The sequence below is a fragment of the Rhinoraja longicauda genome, chromosome 9, assembly GCF_053455715.1.
Source record: "Rhinoraja longicauda isolate Sanriku21f chromosome 9, sRhiLon1.1, whole genome shotgun sequence".
Classification (NCBI taxonomy): domain Eukaryota; kingdom Metazoa; phylum Chordata; class Chondrichthyes; order Rajiformes; family Arhynchobatidae; genus Rhinoraja; species Rhinoraja longicauda.
This window is the reverse complement of record NC_135961.1, coordinates 69,604,854-69,627,088: the sequence shown is the minus strand read 5'-3', so window position 1 is coordinate 69,627,088 and position 22,235 is coordinate 69,604,854. Positions and strand designations below refer to the sequence as shown.

General features: G+C 50.3%; 2 protein-coding genes across 5 annotated transcripts in view; one reads left to right on the top strand and one right to left on the bottom strand.

Annotated features, from left to right (window-relative positions):
- ugp2b (UDP-glucose pyrophosphorylase 2b) overlaps positions 1-2,224 on the top strand; it is a 35,992-nt gene extending 33,768 nt beyond the window's left edge. For both annotated transcript variants that reach the window (XM_078405703.1, XM_078405702.1), the window contains one exon: positions 1,802-2,224. In XM_078405703.1, coding sequence (XP_078261829.1) covers positions 1,802-1,909 — 108 coding nt within the window. In that variant the 3' untranslated portion in view covers positions 1,910-2,224. The remainder of the gene's footprint in view (positions 1-1,801) is intronic.
- A 2,067-nt stretch (positions 2,225-4,291) lies between these two features.
- Positions 4,292-22,235, bottom strand: part of vps54 (VPS54 subunit of GARP complex) — an 87,174-nt gene continuing 69,230 nt past the window's right edge. For 2 of the 3 annotated variants that reach the window (XM_078405694.1, XM_078405695.1), the window contains exons 17-23: positions 21,890-21,995; positions 16,975-17,062; positions 14,408-14,619; positions 11,364-11,444; positions 7,802-7,909; positions 6,419-6,513; positions 4,292-5,540 (exon numbers count right to left, since the gene is read on the bottom strand). In XM_078405694.1, coding sequence (XP_078261820.1) covers positions 5,435-5,540; positions 6,419-6,513; positions 7,802-7,909; positions 11,364-11,444; positions 14,408-14,619; positions 16,975-17,062; positions 21,890-21,995 — 796 coding nt within the window. In that variant the 3' untranslated portion in view covers positions 4,292-5,434. The remainder of the gene's footprint in view (positions 5,541-6,418; positions 6,514-7,801; positions 7,910-11,363; positions 11,445-14,407; positions 14,620-16,974; positions 17,063-21,889; positions 21,996-22,235) is intronic. The other variant, XM_078405696.1, reaches the window with a different exon arrangement.

The window sequence follows — 22,235 nt, the reverse complement described above, 5'->3', positions numbered from 1 at the left end:
TTTCTGAAAAACGAGGACATCTCGGAAGCCCTAGTCTGAAACACCTCATCCCGGGCGCAGATGCGGCATAGACGGAGGAATTGGGAGTAGGGGATAGACTTTTTGCAGGGGACCGGGTGGGAAGAAGTGTAGTCCAGATAGCTGTGCGAGTCGGTGGGCTTGTAATAAATGTCTGTCACTAGTTTTTCTCCTGTGATGGAGATGGTGAGGTCCAGAAACGGGAGGGAGATGTCAGATAGTCCAGGTATATTTAAGGGCAGGATGGAAATTGGAGGTGAAGTGTATGAAGTCAGTGAGTTCTGCATGGGTGCAAGAGGTAGCACCAATGCAGTCGTCGATGTAGCGGAGGTAGAGTTCGGGGATGGGGCCAGTGTACGTCTGGAACAGGGATTGTTCGACGTACCCGATAAAGAGGCAGGCGTAGCTAGGGCCCATGCGAGTGCCCATAGCTACGCCTCTGGTTTGGAGGAAGTGGGAGGAGTCAAAGGAGATGGGATTGTGACGAGGAGAATGGGATCAATATGTTGCTCCCCTGGGCCCAGCTTGCACCCAATGGCCTCTGCTTGTTATAAGACATGCCCCCATTGTTCATTAGACAAGTTCGTAACAGAAAACAGTGTAGGCAACAGAAAATAGATGCAGTAGGCCATTTGGCCCTTCGAGCCAGCACCGCCATTCATATTATTTCAGGTACAGCGCGGAAACAGGCCTTTTCGGCCCACCAAGTCCGCGCCGCCCAGCGATCCCCGCACATTAACACTATCCTACACACACTAGGGACACTTTTTTTACATTTACCCAGTCAATTAACCTACATACCTGTACGTCTTTGGAGTGTGGGAGGAAACCGAAGATCTCGGAGAAAACCCACGCAAGTCACGGGGAGAACGTACAAACTCCTTACAGTACAGCACCCGTAGTCAGGATCGAACCTGTCTCCGGCGCTGCATTCGCTGTAAAGCAGCAACTCTACCGTTGCGCTACCGTGCCGCCATGGCTGATCATCCTAAATCAATGCCACGTTCCTGCTTTCTCCCCAAATCCCTTGATTCCATTAGCCCTAAGAGCTCTAACTCTCTCTTGAATACATCTAGTGAATTGGCCTCCACTGCCTTCTGTGGCAGAAAATTCCACAGATTCACAACTCTCTGGTTGAAAAGGTTTTTCCTCATCTCAGTCCTAAATGGCCGACCCCTTATTCTTAAACTATGACCCCCTGGTTCTTGACTCCTCCAACATAGAAGATTTTTCCTGCATCTAGCCTGTCCAATCCCTTAAGAAGTTTGTGTGTTTCTATAAGATCCCCTCTCATCCTTCTAAATTCCAGTGAATACAAGACCAGTCGACCCATTCTTTCATCATTTGTCAGTCCCACCATCCCGGGAATTAACCTGGTGAACCTACGCTGCACTCCCTCAATAGCAAGAATGTCCTTCCTCAAATTAGGAGACCAAAACTGCAGATGCTAGTTTACACCAAAGATAGGCAAAATTCTGGAGTAACTCAGCGGGACAGGCATCTCTGGAGAGAAGGAATGGGTGACGTTTCAGGTCGAGACCCTTCTTCAGACTTCTGGGTCTGAAAAAGGGTCTCAACTGAAATGTCATCCAATCCATCTGTCCAGAGATGCTGCCTGTCCCGCTGAGTTACTCCAGCATTTTATGTCGATCTTCGGTTCAGAAAATAGTATTTGGTACTCAGTAAATAATAAAATGTTTCAAAAAGGTATAGATGATCTAATCAAGGATGCAGTTTAAACAATACATCTGCCTGTACCTCAACAGCAGGTTTTGTTTTTCAGGGAACAGTTATAATTATCGCGAATCATGGAGACAGGATTGACATCCCACCGGGTGCCATTTTGGAAAATAAGATTGTTTCAGGCAATCTGAGAATCCTGGATCACTAGGAAGATGATCGTGAATGGAAGACATAAACTGTGGAACTTATTTCATCATGTGTTTAGTCACAGTAATGCCAGAGTTGTGTGCAGTAATCTGGTGAGAGTGTCCCAGCTTTGAGTGTGAACATTTAGTCCTGCCTGGCAGCTCCTTTCAAAATTGCCTACTGTTATAAACTGCCCGTTACTGAATTGGGTTTTAAAAATGCGTAACTGGAAGCTTGATACTATTTAAAGAATTTACATTAAATTGTTACCTTTTCCTCTAAAACCTTCACTTGGAAAAAGGACATAAATTATAATAAAAACCCACTAACTACTGGAGCCACGTTTTTCATTTAAAGCTTGTGCTAGCTTTACAGTTTGGTAACAATAATAAGGTGCATTTTGAAAATTCATTTGTGTGCAGTTTAAGAGCATATTGGAAAATTGAAATGTTAAACAACTAAGTGATGATGCGGGCACCTGTCTTCCCACGAGAACAGGCTGAGAGGAGGGAGAAAGTGGGAGAGCATTTGGAAAGATTCAGCTCACCCCAGTGAGTTTAAACCTGCTGGCGGTCGGTACGTGAGTACAGCGAGGGACTGCCAGCCGCACAACCTAAAGCCACCGACCGTGGTGGCCAGGAGGGAGAATCCAACAAAGTAGCAACAGTCAAAAATAATGCAGGACAATTTGTTAGATGTACCAAGAAGTTTTCTTGAAACAGATTGCAGATAGTTCAACTAAGAGGGGCCAGACTGAAGATAAACACAAAGTACTGGAGTAACTCAGCAGGTCAGGCAGCATCACTGGAGAAAAAGGATAGGTGATGTTTTTGGACAGGACTTTTCTTCAGATGGAAAGTAGGGGTGAGGTGGAAAGCTGGAGGTGAGTAAAGGCCTGGACAATCAGGGTCTGCAACAAGTTATTGTTGGCTCGGGAAGATGTGATCTCAAGAGGGATAAAATACGGTGAATTGTGGAACTGGTTAAATGACACGGGTAATGGGGGAGGGGAGTGGAGGCAGAAGTTACTTCAAATTAGAGAATTCAACATGCAATATGCTGGGTTGTAAGCAAAGATACTAGAGGAACAAGATACACCACTCGACCCTAACGACCATAGTATGACATGGCACCATTTTAGTAAGCAGAAACCTGCAGAAACATTTAAAAATAGAAATAACAAAAATCTGTGAATTGACAGATGAGATATATTCTGCATTTTAATGGTATCATCACACATACTGTTCCCCTAAAACACTCATACACTACGAGAGGCATAATGGACGGCGGGCTTTGCTTACTAAAATGGTGGACGTTGCGCTCCTTTGCCAGTATAGTATAGCCAACAGTATAGGCGATTTCAACGGAGTGGTTCATCTTGCTCCTCTAGTATCTTTGGTTGTAAGCTTGATTGTAAAGTTTAGGAGGATGAAATCATACAGGATCTTTCAGGAAAATAAAGCAAGCAGGAAAGAACACAAGGAATTAGCAAGGCCAGAGGAGGCCATGAAACATCACTGGCAAGTCAGATTTAAGAAAATCCTGAGGCATTTTATTCATAATTTTATATACACAGTAAAAACAAGGTAGGAATTTGCTTGGGACCCAGATGTAGGCAAGGTACTAATGCATTGATATTCAGCAGGGAGGGCAGTGAGATTAGCGTGGGATATAGTAATATGCCTGGGCAGATCAAGAAGAAAATGGCATTGGGTCTCAGAGCATTCGGGTAGTTCAGGCCCCAGGGGCTGCTGGGATCCAGCCCAGGTTCAGGCCCCAGGGGCTGCTGGGATCCAGCCCAGGTTCAGGCCCCAGGGGCTGCTGGGATCGAGCCCAGGTTTTTGTGAGAGGGATGTTGCCGTTTTAGGATTTAAAAAAATGGTTAGAATGCAAGACAGAGTCTTGTTTTAGAGTATTTCTGTAGAGTCTGAAACAGGAGGATGAGGAACATGTATCCTAGCGTGTTAGCAACCAGCCACGATAGAATCAACCCTATCCTCTTACAACAGGGTGAGCACAAACCAGAGACAAAGTCAGCACTTGCAAGGCTTTCCTCTCCTTCCAAGTAAAAGTCTACACTTTAAACAACCTGTTTAAATCAGCAGTCAGTTGAGTTTATAAAGTGGAAAATGAGCAGATTTAAATAATGAACAAATCTGCTCACAGCCTGCCCCTATCCATGGTCATATTACACAGATAGATCAGTGAACAGGAGGATCCTCACCTGCCCAGAGATTCCACCAACTGTAACACCATTACTGCTTAGACAAGCAGACGGGTGGACTGAAGAGATCAGTCGGCAGCTTCGTGTACAAAGCAATCTATGGATTAGCAAAGTAAATACTGTTCAAATAATTCTCTAACCAGAGCAGACGTCTATGAAAGTCCAGCAATTCTTACAAACTATAAATAATAAAACGAAATCACTTCCATGTAACTTTTATTTGAGATTTCAATTTAAAAACACAAGGATTGGAGAGATTACTATTAGATATCATCAATCCTCAGAAAGCTCAGTTTTAAATTAATGTAGCAGCACAAAGGGAGGCAAGTTGCTGTTTAGTGCCACCAGAGTGGGTTCAGGCACAGTCCACATGGGCATCGCAACCTTCTTTACACACTGCATGAGAAATAAACTTAGGCACTTGACTAATGTGGATAGCCACCATTAGCTCTGTTTACGGATGGCACAAAACCACGAGATGATGAAAAATAACCTCAGATCTATCACCACTTCAATTATAGGTACAGATTGGGGAAAAAACTCAAATCCAAAGTATTTCCATTGAAAACCAAGTGAGACATTTTAAGCACAGAAGTGCTTTCCTAAGCGTGTATTTTTATAAATATAACTGGAATCTGCAATTATGCAAAACAAGTTAAGCTGCTGCCTTATTATAAATATACTGCTGATGCCTTCTATTGTTTACCAACTGTAGAAGGCAGAGGGCACAACCAGAACTAACTGAAATACTTGGATTTTAAAGCTTTGCTTGAACAACAAACTGGGCTATGGGAAAATGTATATCTGATATGCAACGCCACTCCAAAAGATTTTTCTTTAAAATTCATAGAAAGGTCTGTAAAAAAATAAAGTTCCTAGATTATTAATAGTTCCCCACCCCCATGGATAAACAAAACCATTGTTGAATTATTAATGTGGCATGAATTTACAACTTTAAAAGATATTTTATAAACTGTGCCATCATTAACTTTTTTTAAAATAGTATTATAATTGCACGAGGTTTAACATACAAATAATCAGATGCAAAGCATCATTTAGTGCTACATAGTCTTCCAGCTCACGTACAGTACTCATTTTGGTCCACACACGTTTGAACCTAGTTTGAAAGGTTTTAAAAACAAAGAACACTCAGCTGAACCGTTGCCCCCGGGAGGACATTTTCTCCAAATGACGCCTCGTTTTGGTTTGAGATGTTGTGAGCTCCAGTGGAGGGAGGCCTGTCATTCATCTTTGATGCTTAGGGCAGTGAAGGTCGAGGATCATCAAAAACATCTCGGCATGCAGAGAGTGTTCTGCAGAATGTCACCTTCTCTGCTCCCATATTTCTGCCATGTTAATGTCCAAGCTCTCCAGGCCCTTTAATGCTTGAATATTTCCAGTGTAGAAAGCTAGGTCTGATGCAACAAGCCTGCAGGTGAAATAGATTTAGCTTAGTTTAGGAAACAGGCACTTCGGCCCACCAAGTCCGCACGGATCACCGAGTAATCTTCCACACTAGTTGTGTTATCCCACTTTCTCATCCACTCCGCACACATGCAGACAATTTACAGAGGCCAATTCACCCACAAGTCCGCACGTCTTTGAGATGTGGGAAGAGACCGGAGCACCCGGAGGAAACCCACATGTTCACAGGGAGAACGTGAAAACTCCACACCTACAGCACCCAAAGTCAGAATCCAATCTGGGTCTCTGGTGCTGTGGGGCAGCAGGTCCACCTGCTGCACTGTTGTGTGCCTTTAAACAAGCACTCTACCATTCAATTGCTAAATCCATGAGGAAAGAGCGGAAACCAGGGCTGGCGATTCTGCCTGCTCGTACGGATGTTTGCAAAGCAATCTTGCACGCATTCAATAACCGGGGGCAGCATTCTAAAAGAATATTACTGCAATCAGTGATATTCATCGGCTGAAATAAAACATAGTCAAGGTTCCCTGGGCTTCAAACGTTCAGGACAGTTCCACTAATTGCATTCAAATGAATTCAAGAACAATGCTACACATTATGCTGGTTCTTAATGCTTTAAACACTTTTTGAATGTTTTTTCAAAATAAATGAGTGGAGATTTTACAATTACACCTTGACCTACACAATACAAACATTTGTTGGAAAATTAGTCCAGTAAAATCAGGTGCTGACATTAACTGTTTCCAGCAGTATTATTCAAACTACACAATTACAACTCTTCAATATATTGTGGATATTTAGATGGAATGCCACTCGTGCTGCTGCACAGGTTTATGAAGCAAGCTGCACACATCCAGAGGAAGCTGCTGAGAATGTACCAACCCATGTAGAGGTCCTCCGTCATTCACCACGTTTAAACGCATGAGTTGTCTCTTCAAGTGAACCTTGAAACTTGAATTGATTCTCAAGAACAACATCTAAAAGTCCAAAAAGAGAAATAGTTTCACATGATAATGTTAATTTGTGCCCTTGTCCCATCCCCCCCCCCCACTCAAATTTCTCTTCCACAAATACATGAAATAAAAATTAAATCAAGTACACAAATCACAGCGTTACATTGGGAATCTGAAACTATCTTTTCCCATTTCCTGAATGAGTCTGGTATTACCATAAATACTTAATATATTGTAACATATATAATATTTTGAATTTTATCAGAGCCCAAATGTACTCTTATTTAGGTCAATATAGAACATCATCTCTGTTTAATTCCATCCAATATTAATACAAACCCATCTCGTGTTTAATTTGATATACACGATATCTATGCCCATGCTGAGAGGTGTAATGTGTTGTGTTCATCAGCACACACCAGAACCATCTCCTCCACATCATCCCCAGAAGGCGATGGATGCTAGTTACCAGAAGGACACAAAATGCTGGAGTAACTCATCAGGTCAGGCAGCATCGACTGTTGCCAGAACAGTTCCCATTAGCCGTCTCTGGAACCCGATCGCCATGCTGCTTGACCCAGCAGAATGACCTGGTGTGTCCAGTACATATATAAGCATGGCCAAAATCACAGCCTACAATGCTCAGGTTTGGAATCTTCCTGCTTCAATCCATGGACAGATGGTAGAGGTTTAGTTGACCTCCTCTCCCTGTCCCAGATCTGCCTGCCTGTCCGAGAAGGGTCTCTTGCCAGCAGGTGAAGGTGGTTCAGCCTGTGTCTGTGCGTGCCAGCCAGTGTACTGGGCCAGTGTACATCACCACAGCTCCACCACTTCCAGCAGCATCAGCAGCCTTGCTTTAGCGTGCACTGTACTATGGAATGAGGATAGCATCTGTTCATCAGGCAGCAAGGCCGACACTTTAGCGATACAGAGCAGAAACAGGCTCTTTGGCCCACTGAGTCGGCACCGACCAGTGGTCCCCACACACACTAACACTATCCTACACACACCAGGGACAAGTCACAAATTTACCAAAGCCATTTAACCTACAAACCTGTACATCTGTGGAGTGTGGAGGAAACCGGAGCACCCGGAGGTCACGGGGAGAAGGTACAAACACCGTGCAGACAGCACCCGTAGTCAGGATGGAGCCCAGGTCACTGGTGCTGTGAGGCAGCAACTCTAACGCTGTGTCACCCTGCTGCTGCCTTCAGCACTCACTTCCCCAGAAAGGTAATACTGATGTTATTGGCGGCTTCAATTGTAATTTTCCCAATTTAAAGCAGATGCAATGTTTAAAGATACCACCCACCTGTGTTTGCTCTGCAGGTAAGAGGTCATATATAGCTTCATGCATTTTAGAGATCTGTTTACAGATGTTTCGGAAGCAGGTGGAAGGGACTGGTGCTTTCACTTCATACTGCAGACAAGATAAAAGCAGACGTGCACGCAGTTAAATGGGAGCTTGCAGTTGCTCCACAGAGAACCCTGAGCATCAAATCAGCAGCGGCATTTTAAAGTCTGGGCTGAAATTATGCCAATTATTACAGGATCATCGTACTATATATCCTGTAGTCATCACACTTGCAGTCCGGATAAAACATTTTGCTCTTTAAATAAATGGATCGAGTCCTTACTGGTGACACAAATTATTCCCACTGCAGTTTGAACATCCTCTGGCTGATACATCACACAGAGTTGCTGAACTACCACTGCACATTGAACCAGTGGAACATCCTCTGGCAGATACATCACACAGCGTTGCTGAACTACCACTGCACATTGAACCAGTGGAACATCCTCTGGCAGACTGCATCACACAGAGTTGCTGAACTACCACTGCACATTGAACCAGTGGAACATCCTCTGGCAGACTGCATCACACAGAGTTGCTGAACTACCACTGCACATTGAACCAGTGGAACATCCTCTGGCAGACTGCATCACACAGAGTTGCTGAACTACCACTGCACATTGAACCAGTGGAACATCCTCTGGCAGATACATCACACAGAGTTGCTGAACTACCACTGCACATTGAACCAGTGGAACATCCTCTGGCAGATACATCACACAGAGTTGCTGAACTACCACTGCACATTGAACCAGTGGAACATCCTCTGGCAGATACATCACACAGAGTTGCTGAACTACCACTGCACAGTGGACCAGTGGAACATCCTCTGGCAGATACATCACACAGAGTTGCTGAACTACCACTGCATATTGGACCAGTGGAACATTCTCATGGTTCCAAGTCTCACAACATCACAGAACCTCTCTCCATTCTCATTCTGTCGTTCCCATCTAAACCGCAGTGTTTGACCCCAATTGCCCCGACTCTCCTCTCCTCACCCACTTGTGACTGACACTCACTGTTCTGCCTTCACTCATTTACCTGTGAGTTCGTTCAGCCCCTTCTTGCAGGTGTGTCTGCCATCATTCAGTCACCACTGGCTCCAACAAAGGATGGCCAAGGCTTTCCAGAACTCCCACACTCAGAGGACATCAAAACATCCTTTATCTACTTACACAGACACCCACTGACCCTTATGTAGCTGTTTCCACACGGTATCACTCTCTGACTCAATTAGGTACACTACATTACAGGAGGGTTGGGGGAAGATATGGAGCGATTATATCCAGGTACACTATATTACAGGAGGGTTGGGGGAAGATATGGAGCGATTGTTTCCAGGTACATTACATTACAGGAGGGTTGGGGGAAGATATGGAGCAATTATATCCAGGTACACTACATTACAGGAGGGTTGGGGGAAGATATGGAGCGATTATATCCAGGTACATTACATTACAGGAGGGTTGGGGGAAGATATGGAGCAATTATATCCAGGTACACTACATTACAGGAGGGTTGGGGGAAGATATGGACCGATTGTTTCCAGGTACGCTACATTACAGGGAGGCAGAGGGTGGAATGGGCAGATATGGAATGATTACTCCCAGGAACGTGATATTATGGGGGAGCAGGTCTGGAAAGGACTATTTCCAGTACAAATTACAATTAAAACACAAAGTACTTGTGCTGTAACTCCAGGATAAGCACTCAACTAAGAAAACTGAGCCCAAAGCCAAAGTATTATCTAACTAAAGACACCAACTTACAATAAACGACTCCATATGCAAAAAAAAAAACAGCCACCTACATATCAATTAGCTCTTAAAACCCCCTAAGCGTGTAGATGCAAGTATATCTCTGGCGTTATCAATGGGCACCTGCCTTCACTGGTGTTTTGTTGAGTTAGGCCCACGACATCTCGGGAAGGCTCAACAGTTGGTTGTGGAATGCCAGGACAACTCCGATACCTGCTCTCACCACCCATGCAGCAGGTATCTACTAAATAGAGGGGACTACAGACCAATAACTCACTCTAACAAATGCTAAACACCTGGCTCCTACCTTCCACTAATCCTAGCCCATCATTAAGCTCGGAACACCACAAATCTCACCCGGGATACACTCGCACAACCCACAATTACAAAGAAATACAGACTGCAAGTCATACGTTTCCTTTCTGCCCCCAACTGACACTATTCCTTCCCCACCAAATCCACCTACTGCCTTGCTCTGCTACCTGTGACATCTGCTTTACAGCCTGAAGCCAACTCTGTCCCCAGTCCTAGCTGTCCAAATAGTGACGTGGTTGATCTTGCTACGAAACCTCTACTACCCTCCTCCACCGGACGTACTCCATCTCTCCAACCTCTGCTGCCAACTCTACATATCTGAGCCTTTTCCTTTCATAAGCCTCATCACTAAGTTCTCCCAAGGCACCGTCAGTTCTATAAAATCCACTATCTGCTGACTAACTGACCATCACACTATCACACCTCAAACTAGTGATTATTCCCTGCGAACAAGCTTTCCTCATAATCTATCTGCACCTCTCTCTCTCTCATCAACTGTAGACTTTCTCCATTGCTTTCTCAACGGTCTCCTCTCCTTCACTAGTCTCTTGATTTCTCTCCCTTGTCTCGATCTAACCACCTGTACAGCCTGCACCTTCTCTTTCTCAATAACACCAGACCTGTCCTCACCATATTGATAAATATCTCCCATCTTACCTAACTTGTTTTGCTCTGTCAGACTCTAGCACCTTCACCAAATCTCCATGGACAGTTTGCCATTCTTCCTTTCACTTGCCGAAGGCCATTTAACTCTGGGTTTCAGCTCACCACTCTTCTCCCTGACTGGCAGGTTATCATCACCAACACCACCACCCCCCTCCACAGCACATGTTCCCTCCTCATCAGTAACGGGGCACTGAGATCCTGCCAACTCTGGCTTTCTACATGTCGCTGGTCTGCACTCCACTGTCATTAAGAAGTCCTGCTCAATGTGATCTTCCTGCTCTCCCTCTCACAACCACTTCTTTCCCTGACAATGTATTCTCAGGCCCTTCGCTGCTGATACTTTCTGCCAACACAAGAATAGACCTGGAGCTTTGTTCCCTCTGACATTACTGGGGGGGGGGGGGGCAGGTATGGGATGATTATTCCCAGGTACATGACATTACAGGGGGGGGGGCAGGTATGGGATGATTATTCCCAGGTACATGACATTCCGGGGGGGGGGGATGGAAGGTGTGGGCCAATATGCCAGGGAACTATGTGAATACTTGCTACCTGCTTCTCAGAACCTAGTGTTCTTCATCCAACACATAACCATGATTGCATCAAGGCTCGTTGGCTCACATGTACTGCCAGCTTTCAGCAGCCAGCCAGGGAGTAAATCATTACCTTTGTGTGACCATGTTTTCACTGATAACCCATTCTTGTCTCAGCTAAAGAAGCACATACTGATTTCTCTAAAGACCTAAATATAGGCAGAGAAACTAAAAGTATGGTTTTACCTTTGACAGCGTTTTGTCACAGAGTCCATCCATAATCGCGACAAGCTTTGCCAAAATCTCAGCAATGTGATCATTATAATCCTTCACAAACACAAACAAAGTTACATGGCGTTCAAAATACCAAATACACATGAATCGTCAATGGATGCAGATATTCAGATCGACATCGCGATGTCAGACTACAATTCTAGGCTGGGTTTAGGCCATTGAATGTGGCTGAAGTTTAACCTGTTGGTTTTCAGTGAGCAAGTTTCCAGTATGTATAAGAAAATAACTGCAGATGCTGGTACAAATCGATTTATTCACAAAATGCTGGAGTAACTCAGCAGGTCAGGCAGCATCTCGGGAGAGAAGGAATGGGTGACGTTTCGGGTCGAGACCCTTCTTCAGACTGAAGGGTCTCGACCCAAAACGTCACCCATTCCTTCTCTCCCGAGATGCTGCCTGACCTGCTGAGTTACTCCAGCATTTTGTGAATAAAGTTTCCAGTATGTACTTCCTTTGAAAGCTCAGAAAAGAGAAAGAGCAGAGATAAAAGTGGAGATGCAGGGGATTGAAGGACATTAGCTCTTCACGTGACACACCTCTGTCACAGACGGCTGCAGCAGTATAAACGTGTATCAGACAGCTCAGCGCTAGTTAGTGCCTCCATCCCCCATCACAAGCAGCACAGTGTGGCGGGCAGTTTATACTGAACTATCCCCCATCACAAGCAGCACAGTGTGGCGGGCAGTTTATACTGAACTATCCCCCATCACAAGCAGCACAGTGTGGCGGGCAGTTTATACTGAACTATCCCCATCACAAGCAGCACAGTGTGGCGGGCAGTTTTGACCTAACTACCCCCATCACAAGCAGCACAGTGTGGTGGGCAGTTTCTACTGAACTAAAGGAAAGATGATTCTTTGCTCTGTTTCCCCAATGGCCACAGCTTCTTTCAATGCCTTTGCCAATGGCCACAGCTTCTTTCAATGCCTTTGCCAATGGCCACAGCTTCTTTCAATGCCTTTGCCAATGGCCACAGCTTCTTTCAATGCCTTTGCCAATGGCCACAGCTTCTTTCAATGCCTTTGCCAATGGCCACAGCTTCTTTCAATGCCTTTGCCAATGGCCACAGCTTCTTTCAATGCCTTTGCCAATGGCCACAGCTTCTTTCAATGCCTTTGCCAATGGCCACAGCTTCTTTCAATGCCTTTGCCAATGGCCATTTCTTTCAATGCCTTTGCCAATGGCCATTTCTTTGTTGTCCGTTATATGTCTTTGTAACTGAGTGAACTCCTAGCTTCATTTCAAGGGGGATTACGTTTATTTTGTGAACCGGTGCCACAACTTCTCTCCTGCCTTAACATCCAAAACCGCTCACTCCACTCCAAATCCAACCTCACTGAAGTTTTCGTGTACTTAATATTATCTGCAATGTATTTAGATAAAAGTTCTAAAATAGTCGCAAATCAACAGTAGTTTTGCAAAGCAGTGTGTTGCCCAGGTGGGGTAACAAATGGCAGAACCTTCATCTACTTCTGACTGCAAGTTGTCATGTAATGGATAATTCTAGGACAGTTCATAGATCAACAAAATGTGCCACAAGATACAAGGGATGGCATTGGGTTAGTGTGAGGTGGTGCAGGAAAGGACCTTAACACAGTGGCACAGAAGTAACTCAAACATATGAATATTGGTACAAATGAGATGAGACAAGAGGGGAGCTTGGAAAATCAGGGGATCTAAATCAGCTGGGACAGAGGCCCAAGGAATGGCAGATGGAACTTAATCACACAACTGCACAGTGTTGCATTTTGGCTGAACAGTAAACGGCACCAGATTGTAGGAAGGATGTGGTTTTGCTGGAGAGAGTGCAAAGGAGATTCAGCAGAATGTTTAGGAAAGTACTGCAGATGCTGGTTTAAATCAAAGGTAGACACAAAATGGTGGAGTAACTCAGCGGGACAGGCAGCATCTCTGGAGAGAAGAAATGGGTGCCATTTTGGGTCGAGACCCTTCTTCAGATCAGTATGAAGAAGGTTCTCAACCAGAATGTCACCCATTTCTTCTCTCCAGAGATCCTGCCTGTCCCGCTGATTTACTCCAGCATTTTGTGTCTACCTTCAGCAGAATATTGCTTGAACTGGAGGACTTTAGCAATGGGGAGAAACTGATTTTCTTGTTGAAAGATTTTCTTGAAAAAGATTTTCTTGTTTTCCTTGCATTGAAGGAAACTGAGAAACGACCTGTTGGTAGTATATGAGGTTACGATAAATAACCAATATTGTTTTCTCATGGTCAGTTTTTCAAAAACGTGAGGCGATAGGGTTGAGGTAAAACACAAGGAGTTTTAAAGGGAATGGGAGGGGCATTTTTTTACACAGGGATTGGTTGATATCTGAATCATATGACAGAGAAGGTGGTAGAATTGGATACAGTCAACATGTTTAAGAGACATATAGACAGATGGATAAATAGGCATTTACAGAAGTTTTCAAGTGAGAGTTAGATTTAGCTCTGAGGGCTAAGGGAATCAAGGGATATGGGGAAAAAGCCGTAATGGGGTACTGATTTTGGATGATCAGCCATGATCTTATTGAATGGCGGTGCTGGCTCGAAGGGCCGAATGGCCTACTCCTGCACCTATTTTCTATGTTTCTATGTTTCTAAAACCAGCTCGGTAATCTAGAACTGGCTTTGTACAGGGCTCCTGCCGGCTCGGTAATCTAGAACCGGTTTGGTAAGGGCTGCTGCCACCATTTAAAATTGATGTTAGGCGTGGAAGCAGAAGTCAAGGATGTGGTTGAGTGGAAGCCAAAGGTAAGACAGGCATTCAGGAAGAGTTGTCACCAAGTGGAGACAGAAAGTTTAAACATCCTACATGGAATTACCACTTAAAGTGACCATCTCTCAGCACACCTCAAACAGGTTTGTGTCTTTGGCAAATGAACACTAGGAGGAGGTTGTGATGAGACCGTGTGTGCTAGGGCTGACTGTCACGATACTTGTGTGAGACAGGCTGCAGAGGGTCAGGGTGAGAAGCTGCTGAGGGATGTATGTACCTTGGTGATGTGTTCAAAGTGTCTGAGCATGTTGTACTGCTTGGGCTGCAGGCGAGCCTCGAAGTGTGCCCTGATGATGGGGATGTAGTATACAATCAGCTGCAGACAGCGAGAGGCCAGGGCTGTGGGCAGAACACAGGGCAACGCCAGGTTAACACAAGCCCCCGACACGACACGACACGCCCACAGCTGCAGACAGCGAGAGGCCAGGGCTGTGGGCAGAACACAGGGCAACGCCAGGTTAACACAAGCCCCCGACACGACACAGCCACGCACAGCAAGCTGTACCTCAGTGTGTAGCCCCCGACACGCCCACAGCAAGCTGTACCTCAGCGTGTAGCCCCCAAACAACAGAAACAGCCACGAGGAGAGAGGGGGGGAGGAGAGAGGGGGGGAGGAGAGAGAGGGGAGGAGAGGGGGAGGGGAGTAGAGGGGGAGGGGAGAGAGAGGGGGAGGGGAGAGAGAGGGGGGGGGGAGAGAGAGGGGGGCGAGAGAGAGGGGGGCGAGAGAGAGGGGGGAGAGAGAGAGGGGGGAGAGAGAGTGGGGGGCGAGAGAGGGGGGGCGAGAGAGGGGGGGCGAGAGAGAGAGGGGGGCGAGAGAGAGGGGGGGCGAGAGAGAGGGGGGGCGAGAGAGAGGGGGGGCGAGAGAGAGAGGGGGGCGAGAGAGAGAGGGGGGGCGAGAGAGAGAGGGGGGGCGAGAGAGAGGGGGAGCGAGAGAGAGAGAGAGGGGGCGAGAGGGAGAGAGGGGGCGAGAGGGAGAGAGGGGGCGAGAGGGAGAGAGGGGGCGAGAGGGAGAGGAAGGGGTAGAGGGAGAGGAAGGGGGAGAGGGGTGGGAGAGGAAGGGGAGGGGGAGAGAGAGGGAGGGAGGGAGAGGGAGAGAGGGGGAGAGGGGGAGAGAGGGGGAGAGAGGGGGGGAGGGGGAGAGAGGGGGAGAGAGGGGGGGAGAGAGAGGGAGAGAGAGGGAGAGAGAGGGAGAGAGAGGGAGAGAGAGGGAGAGGGAGAGAGAGAGAGGGAGAGAGAGGGAGAGAGAGGGGCCAGACATTTCCAATTCACATTCATCACAACCTTTGGCATTAGAAATTTGCCGACTATTAAAGGCGGCAGCCAGTCTTTGCGCTCCACGATTGGGGTTTAAAGATCACACGCCCTCCCTCCCTGCCATGTGGTTTTGGCTGATCTTTGCATGGCACCAGTTTAGTAAATGATGTTATATATTAGCTCTAACACACATTGTGACTACCAGTGACAAATAACACTGAATCAGTCTCCCGGATCTGTGCATAGACACAAGCTGCAGTAACTCAGTGGGACGGGCAGCATCTCTGGAGAGATGGTTCTACAGACTGATCCAGGATCTGTGCAATCACATTAAGGGAACGTGTGCTACGGAACACAAATCCCAATGTGTTTACAGCCTGCAAACGCAGAAAGCAAAGGTGGAGAACGGCATTTACACGTGTGATTGAGCTCCACACGGAAGGTCATGGAGTGGAAATACTGGAGAACATTCCTGGGCTGTGTGTGTGCACAGTGACACACCATCTAGTCACAACCAATCTGACACATGCACTGGGAAACAACACAACTTGTTGTAACAGAGGCTGTGTGTGCACAGTAACACACTGCCCACACTGTCTAGTCACAACCAATCTGACACATGCACTGGGAAACAACACAACTTGTTGTAACAGAGGCTGTGTGTGCACAGTAACACACTGCCCACACTGTCTAGTCACAACCAATCTGCCACGTGCGCTGGGAAACGACACAACGTGTTGTGACAGTCACATCTATCTGATTAGCAAGAAATGCACATTAACTCGGTTCAACCTCTCTGTTCTTGAAACTTCTTCTAAAGCTGTTCCCTTTATCAGTCTTTTGAGCAATATTTTTTAAATGGATTATTCAAAGGAATAAGAGGGAAACATTCCAAGCCCATTACAGAATAAACCAAATTAAAAAAATAGAGGAGTTAATCACAATTAATAGAATTAATCATAATTTGAATTTAATGTTCAGAAGCAGGAGAAACAAGATCACTGATGGCAATGTAACAAACCGTAACACAATAATAGAAACACAGAACAATAGGTGCAGGAGTTGGCCATTCGGCCCTTCGAGTCATGTCTGATCATCCACAATCTGTACCCCGTTCCTGCTTTCTCTCCATATCCCTTGATTCCTTTACCCCTCAGAGCTAAATCTAACTCTCTCTTGAAAACATTTGTGGCATGTGTGGGAAGGAACTGCAGATGCTGGCATCAACCGAAGATAGACACAAAATGCTGGAGTAACTCAGCGGGTCAGGCAGCATCTCTGGAGAGAAGGAATGGGTGACATTTTGGGTCGGAAGAAGGGTCTTGACCCAAAACGTCACCCATTCCTTCACTCCACAGATGCTGCCTGACCCGCTGAGTTACTCCAGCACTCTGTGAAATGTCACCTATCCATGTTCTCCACAGATGCTGCCTGACCCGCTGAGTTTCTCCAGCTTTGTGTGTCTATCTTCACTGAATCATGGCGGTTCGACCTGGGTTGCGTGGATAGAACAACAAAGGTGTGAGTTACCCAGGTTTTTGGTGGTGATAGTTTTCAGTCCAACGACCTGTAATGCACCTGCTCCAAGCACAAGTTGGCAGCTCCGTGAGTTAAAATGCTAGAAAAGAGAGACCATGACTTCTTTCAATTTCATAATTATTGCTTAGAACAACATTCTGGATCGCACTAAGTAACTGTATGCAAATTAATTATAAAACTAAACGAGCCACAAAATCATCCCAAGAATTCCACACAAAGATCACATATCTTGCTTCACTAATACAGAACTATATAATTAACCAAAATAACCACATTAACTACAGCCACACAAAATACACTGCAAAACTTCACTCAAAATTATTATTTAGTTCATATACAATAAAGCTGAAGAGGAATGTCAATGTATAGTTTTCTTCAAGTGCTAGGGAAACATAACCACCTCTTCAAATAAATTCTGCCCCTTTCACTGCCCTGCAACTGTGGCCCAGTGCCAGTGCCAGTGCCAGGGCCAGTGCCAGTGCCAGGGCCAGTGCCAGTGCCAGTGCCAGAGGCCAGGACTCTGTGCTCTCACCAACACTGGAACTGGACGAGCTCAAGTTGGTGCCAGAAACACGGTGACTGAATGAATACATTATTGCTGCACACGACACGTCAGAGTGAAAGGCTTTGCTCGTACACCCAAGGTATGCCAATAGTTCCACGAAAGGGCGCTATTACAAAGTATACACGGCATCCACACCTGGTCCCCCTTTGTTCCCCCGCCCCCCCCCCGCTGGTCCCCCACGTCGGTCCCCCTTTGTTCCCCCGCCCCCACCCCCCCCCGCTGGTCCCCCACGTCGGTCCCCCTCTGTTCCACACCCCCCCCCCCCCCCCCCCCCCCCCGCTGGTCCCCCACGTCGGTCCCCCCCCCCCCCCGCTGGTCCCCCACGTCGGTCGTCCCCCCCGCTGGTCCCCCACGTCGGTCGTCGTCCCCCGCTGGTCCCCCACGTCGGTCCCCCTCTGTTCCCCCCCCCCCCCCCGCTGGTCCCCCACGTCGGTCCCCCTTTGTTCCCCCGCCCCCCCCCCCCCGGCTGGTCCCCCACGTCGGTCCCCCTCTGTTCCCCCCCCCCCCCCCACTGGTCCCCCACGTCGGTCCCCCTCTGTTCCGCCCCCCCCGCTGGTCCCCCACGTCGGTGCCCCTCTGTTCCCCCCCCACCGGCTCCTCCTCTGTCCTTCCCCCCGGCAGCGGCGTCCTCACTTCCACGTGTTCATCCTCGACCACCGCACCGACCTCTCCACTATCGCCGTCAGGTCCACTCCAGACACCTCCGTGGGGCCGACCCAGGCCCCAGCCCCGGGCCCCACAGACACAGGGCCCCACAGACAGACACAGGGCCCCACAGACACAGACCCCACAGACACAGACCCACAGACACAGACCCCACAGACACGGGCCCGAGACACGGGCCCCACAGACAGACACAGGGCCCCACAGACAGACACAGGGCCCCACAGACCAGGGGCCCACAGAGACACAGGGCCCCACAGACCAGGGCCCACAGACAGACACAGGGCCCACAGACAGACACAGGGCCCAGACAGACACAGACCCCACAGACACGGGCCCACAGACAGACACAGGCCCAGACAGACACAGACCCCACAGACACGGGCCCCACAGACACGGGCCCACAGACAGACACAGGGCCCCACAGACCAGGGCCCACAGAGACACAGGGCCCCACAGACAGACACAGGGCCCACAGACAGACACAGGGCCCACAGACAGACACAGGGCCCACAGACAGACACAGGGCCCACAGACAGACACAGGGCCCCAGACAGACACGGGCCCACAGACAGACACAGGGCCCCACAGACCAGGGCCCACAGACAGACACAGGGCCCCACAGACCAGGGCCCACAGACAGACACAGGGCCCCACAGACCAGGGCCCACAGACAGACACAGGGCCCACAGACAGACACAGACCCCACAGACACGGGCCCCACAGACAGACACAGGGCCCCAAGGACAGACACAGGGCCCCACAGACAGACACAGACCCCACAGACACGGGCCCCACAGACACGGGCCCCACAGACACGGGCCCCACAGACACGGGCCCCACAGACACGGGCCCAGGGCCCCACAGACACAGACCCAGGGCCCCACAGACACAGACCCAGGGCCCCACAGACACAGACCCAGGGCCCCACAGACCCAGGGCCCCACAGACCCAGGGCCCCACAGACCCAGGGCCCCACGGACCCAGGGCCCCACGGACCCAGGGCCCCACGGACCCAGGGCCCCACGGACCCAGGGCCCCACGGACACAGAGCCCCACAGACAGACACAGACCCCACAGACACGGGCCCCACAGACACGAGCCCCACAGACCCGGGCCCCACAGACCCGGGCCCCACAGACACGGGCCCCACAGACACGGACCCCACAGACAGACACGGACCCCACAGGACAGACACGGACCCCACAGACAGACACGGCCCCACAGACACGGGCCCCACAGACACGGGCCCCACAGACACGGGCCCCACAGACACGGGCCCCACAGACACGGGCCCCACACACACAGACCCAGGGCCCCACACACACAGACCCAGGGCCCCACACACAGACAGGCAGACCCAGGGCCCCACAGACACAGACCCAGGGCCCCACAGACACAGACCCAGGGCCCCACAGACACAGACCCAGGGCCCCACAGACACAGACCCAGGGCCCCACAGACACAGACCCAGGGCCCCACAGACCCAGGGCCCCACAGACCCAGGGCCCCACAGACCCAGGGCCCCACAGACCCAGGGCCCCACAGACCCAGGGCCCCACAGACCCAGGGCCCCACAGACCCAGGGCCCCACAGACCCAGGGCCCCACAGACCCAGGGCCCCCACAGACCCAGGGCCCCCACAGACCCAGGGCCCCACAGACCCAGGGCCCCACAGACCCAGGGCCCCACAGACCCAGGGCCCCACAGACCCAGGGCCCCACAGACCCAGGGCCCCACAGACCCAGGGCCCCACAGACCCAGGGCCCCACAGACCCAGGGCCCCACAGACCCAGGGCCCCACAGACCCAGGGCCCCACAGACCCAGGGCCCCACAGACCCAGGGCCCCACAGACCCAGGGCCCCACAGACCCAGGGCCCCACAGACCCAGGGCCCCACAGACCCAGGGCCCCACAGACCCAGGGCCCCACAGACCCAGGGCCCCACAGACCCAGGGCCCCACAGACCCAGGGCCCCACAGACCCAGGGCCCCACAGACCCAGGGCCCCACAGACCCAGGGCCCCACAGACCCAGGGCCCCACAGACCCAGGGCCCCACAGACCCAGGGCCCCACAGACCCAGGGCCCCACAGACCCAGGGCCCCACAGACCCAGGGCCCCACAGACCCAGGGCCCCACAGACCCAGGGCCCCACAGACCCAGGGCCCCACAGACCCAGGGCCCCACAGACCCAGGGCCCCACAGACCCAGGGCCCCACAGACCCAGGGCCCCACAGACCCAGGGCCCCACAGACCCAGGGCCCCACAGACCCAGGGCCCCACAGACCCAGGGCCCCACAGACCCAGGGCCCCACAGACCCAGGGCCCCACAGACCCAGGGCCCCACAGACCCAGGGCCCCACAGACCCAGGGCCCCACAGACCCAGGGCCCCACAGACCCAGGGCCCCACAGACCCAGGGCCCCACAGACCCAGGGCCCCACAGACCCAGGGCCCCACAGACCCAGGGCCCCACAGACCCAGGGCCCCACAGACCCAGGGCCCCACAGACCCAGGGCCCACAGACCCAGGGCCCCACAGACCCAGGGCCCCACAGACCCAGGGCCCCACAGACCCAGGGCCCCACAGACCCAGGGCCCCACAGACCCAGGGCCCCACAGACCCAGGGCCCCACAGACCCAGGGCCCCACAGACCCAGGGCCCCACAGACCCAGGGCCCCACAGACCCAGGGCCCCACAGACCCAGGGCCCCACAGACCCAGGGCCCCACAGACCCAGGGCCCCACAGACCCAGGGCCCCACAGACCCAGGGCCCCACAGACCCAGGGCCCCACAGACCCAGGGCCCCACAGACCCAGGGCCCCACAGACCCAGGGCCCCACAGACCCCGGGCCCCACAGACACCGGCCCCACAGACACGGGCCCCACAGACACGGGCCCCACAGACCAGGGCCCAGCCGCGGGCTCCGTCGGCTCGCGGTGTACGAGGGCTGACCTTGGCCTCATGGCTCTGGCGGCGGGGGGCTCCGGCCATCACCGGGACGTGTCTGTCACAGCGGCCCGTGTACGGCCTCGGTGAAGGCTACGATCCTCACACTAAGATGTGCTTATCTATAGTGCGGTTTTACCGGATTGTACGCTAAACAAAGAGTTTCACTGCACATTGTGTACACGTGCCAATGACGTTCCACTGTCACCCGGCTTTACGGAACCAAACAGAGGTTGACATTGTCAATGTAACTCCAATACTAGAGGGGGAAATAGAAAAGCATCTTGATGCAGGAGATGAACTTTCACTGGAGATGGGAGATTGGTTAATTTGTGTTCCACCCATGTACAGCTGCCCTGTAAGAAGGGGGGGGGGGTATCTTATTGAAGCATCAATAGCATCGTGTAGAAGGTCAGATCGTCAGGGGCAATGGGGGGAGATGGCAGGAGTTTCCACCGTCACACAGACGGAATCAAAGGGACGTACTTTCACGGAGACAGTCAATGAAACCAGGGGTGGCAAAGGTGCCTGGTCCTGCTCCTGTCTGGGCTGCCTCTGTGTCCTGGTCACTTGTTTCATTGACTATTACTGGCATGTCACACGCCAAGAAACCAAACTGACAAACTCCCACCCCAGTGAAGTTGCATAGTCTTGCTCGTGCGGGCAGCTGGACAAAGCCAGCACTTTCTGCAGCCCACACTGCTCAGGCTACCAGTGGTGAAGTGTACCTTCAGTAGGTCTGCCAGGCGAGTCAGCATATCAGTCGTGATAGACGGGATGTCATCCACACATTGGCAGTATTCAAATATGATTCTTATTAACAGCAACACTGTCCTGTTAAAGTAAAAGAAATCAAGAGTTAGGAGTCTAAGAATCCCACCCCGGCCACTCCCTCTTCTCCCCTCTCCCATCGGGCAAGAGGTACAGAAGTGTGAAAACGCACACCTCCAGATTCAGGGGCAGTTTCTTCCCGGCTGTTATCAGGCAACTGAACCGTCCTCTCACCAACTAGAGAGCGGTCCTGACCTCCCATCTACCTCATTGGAGACCCTCGGACTATCGTTAATCAGACTT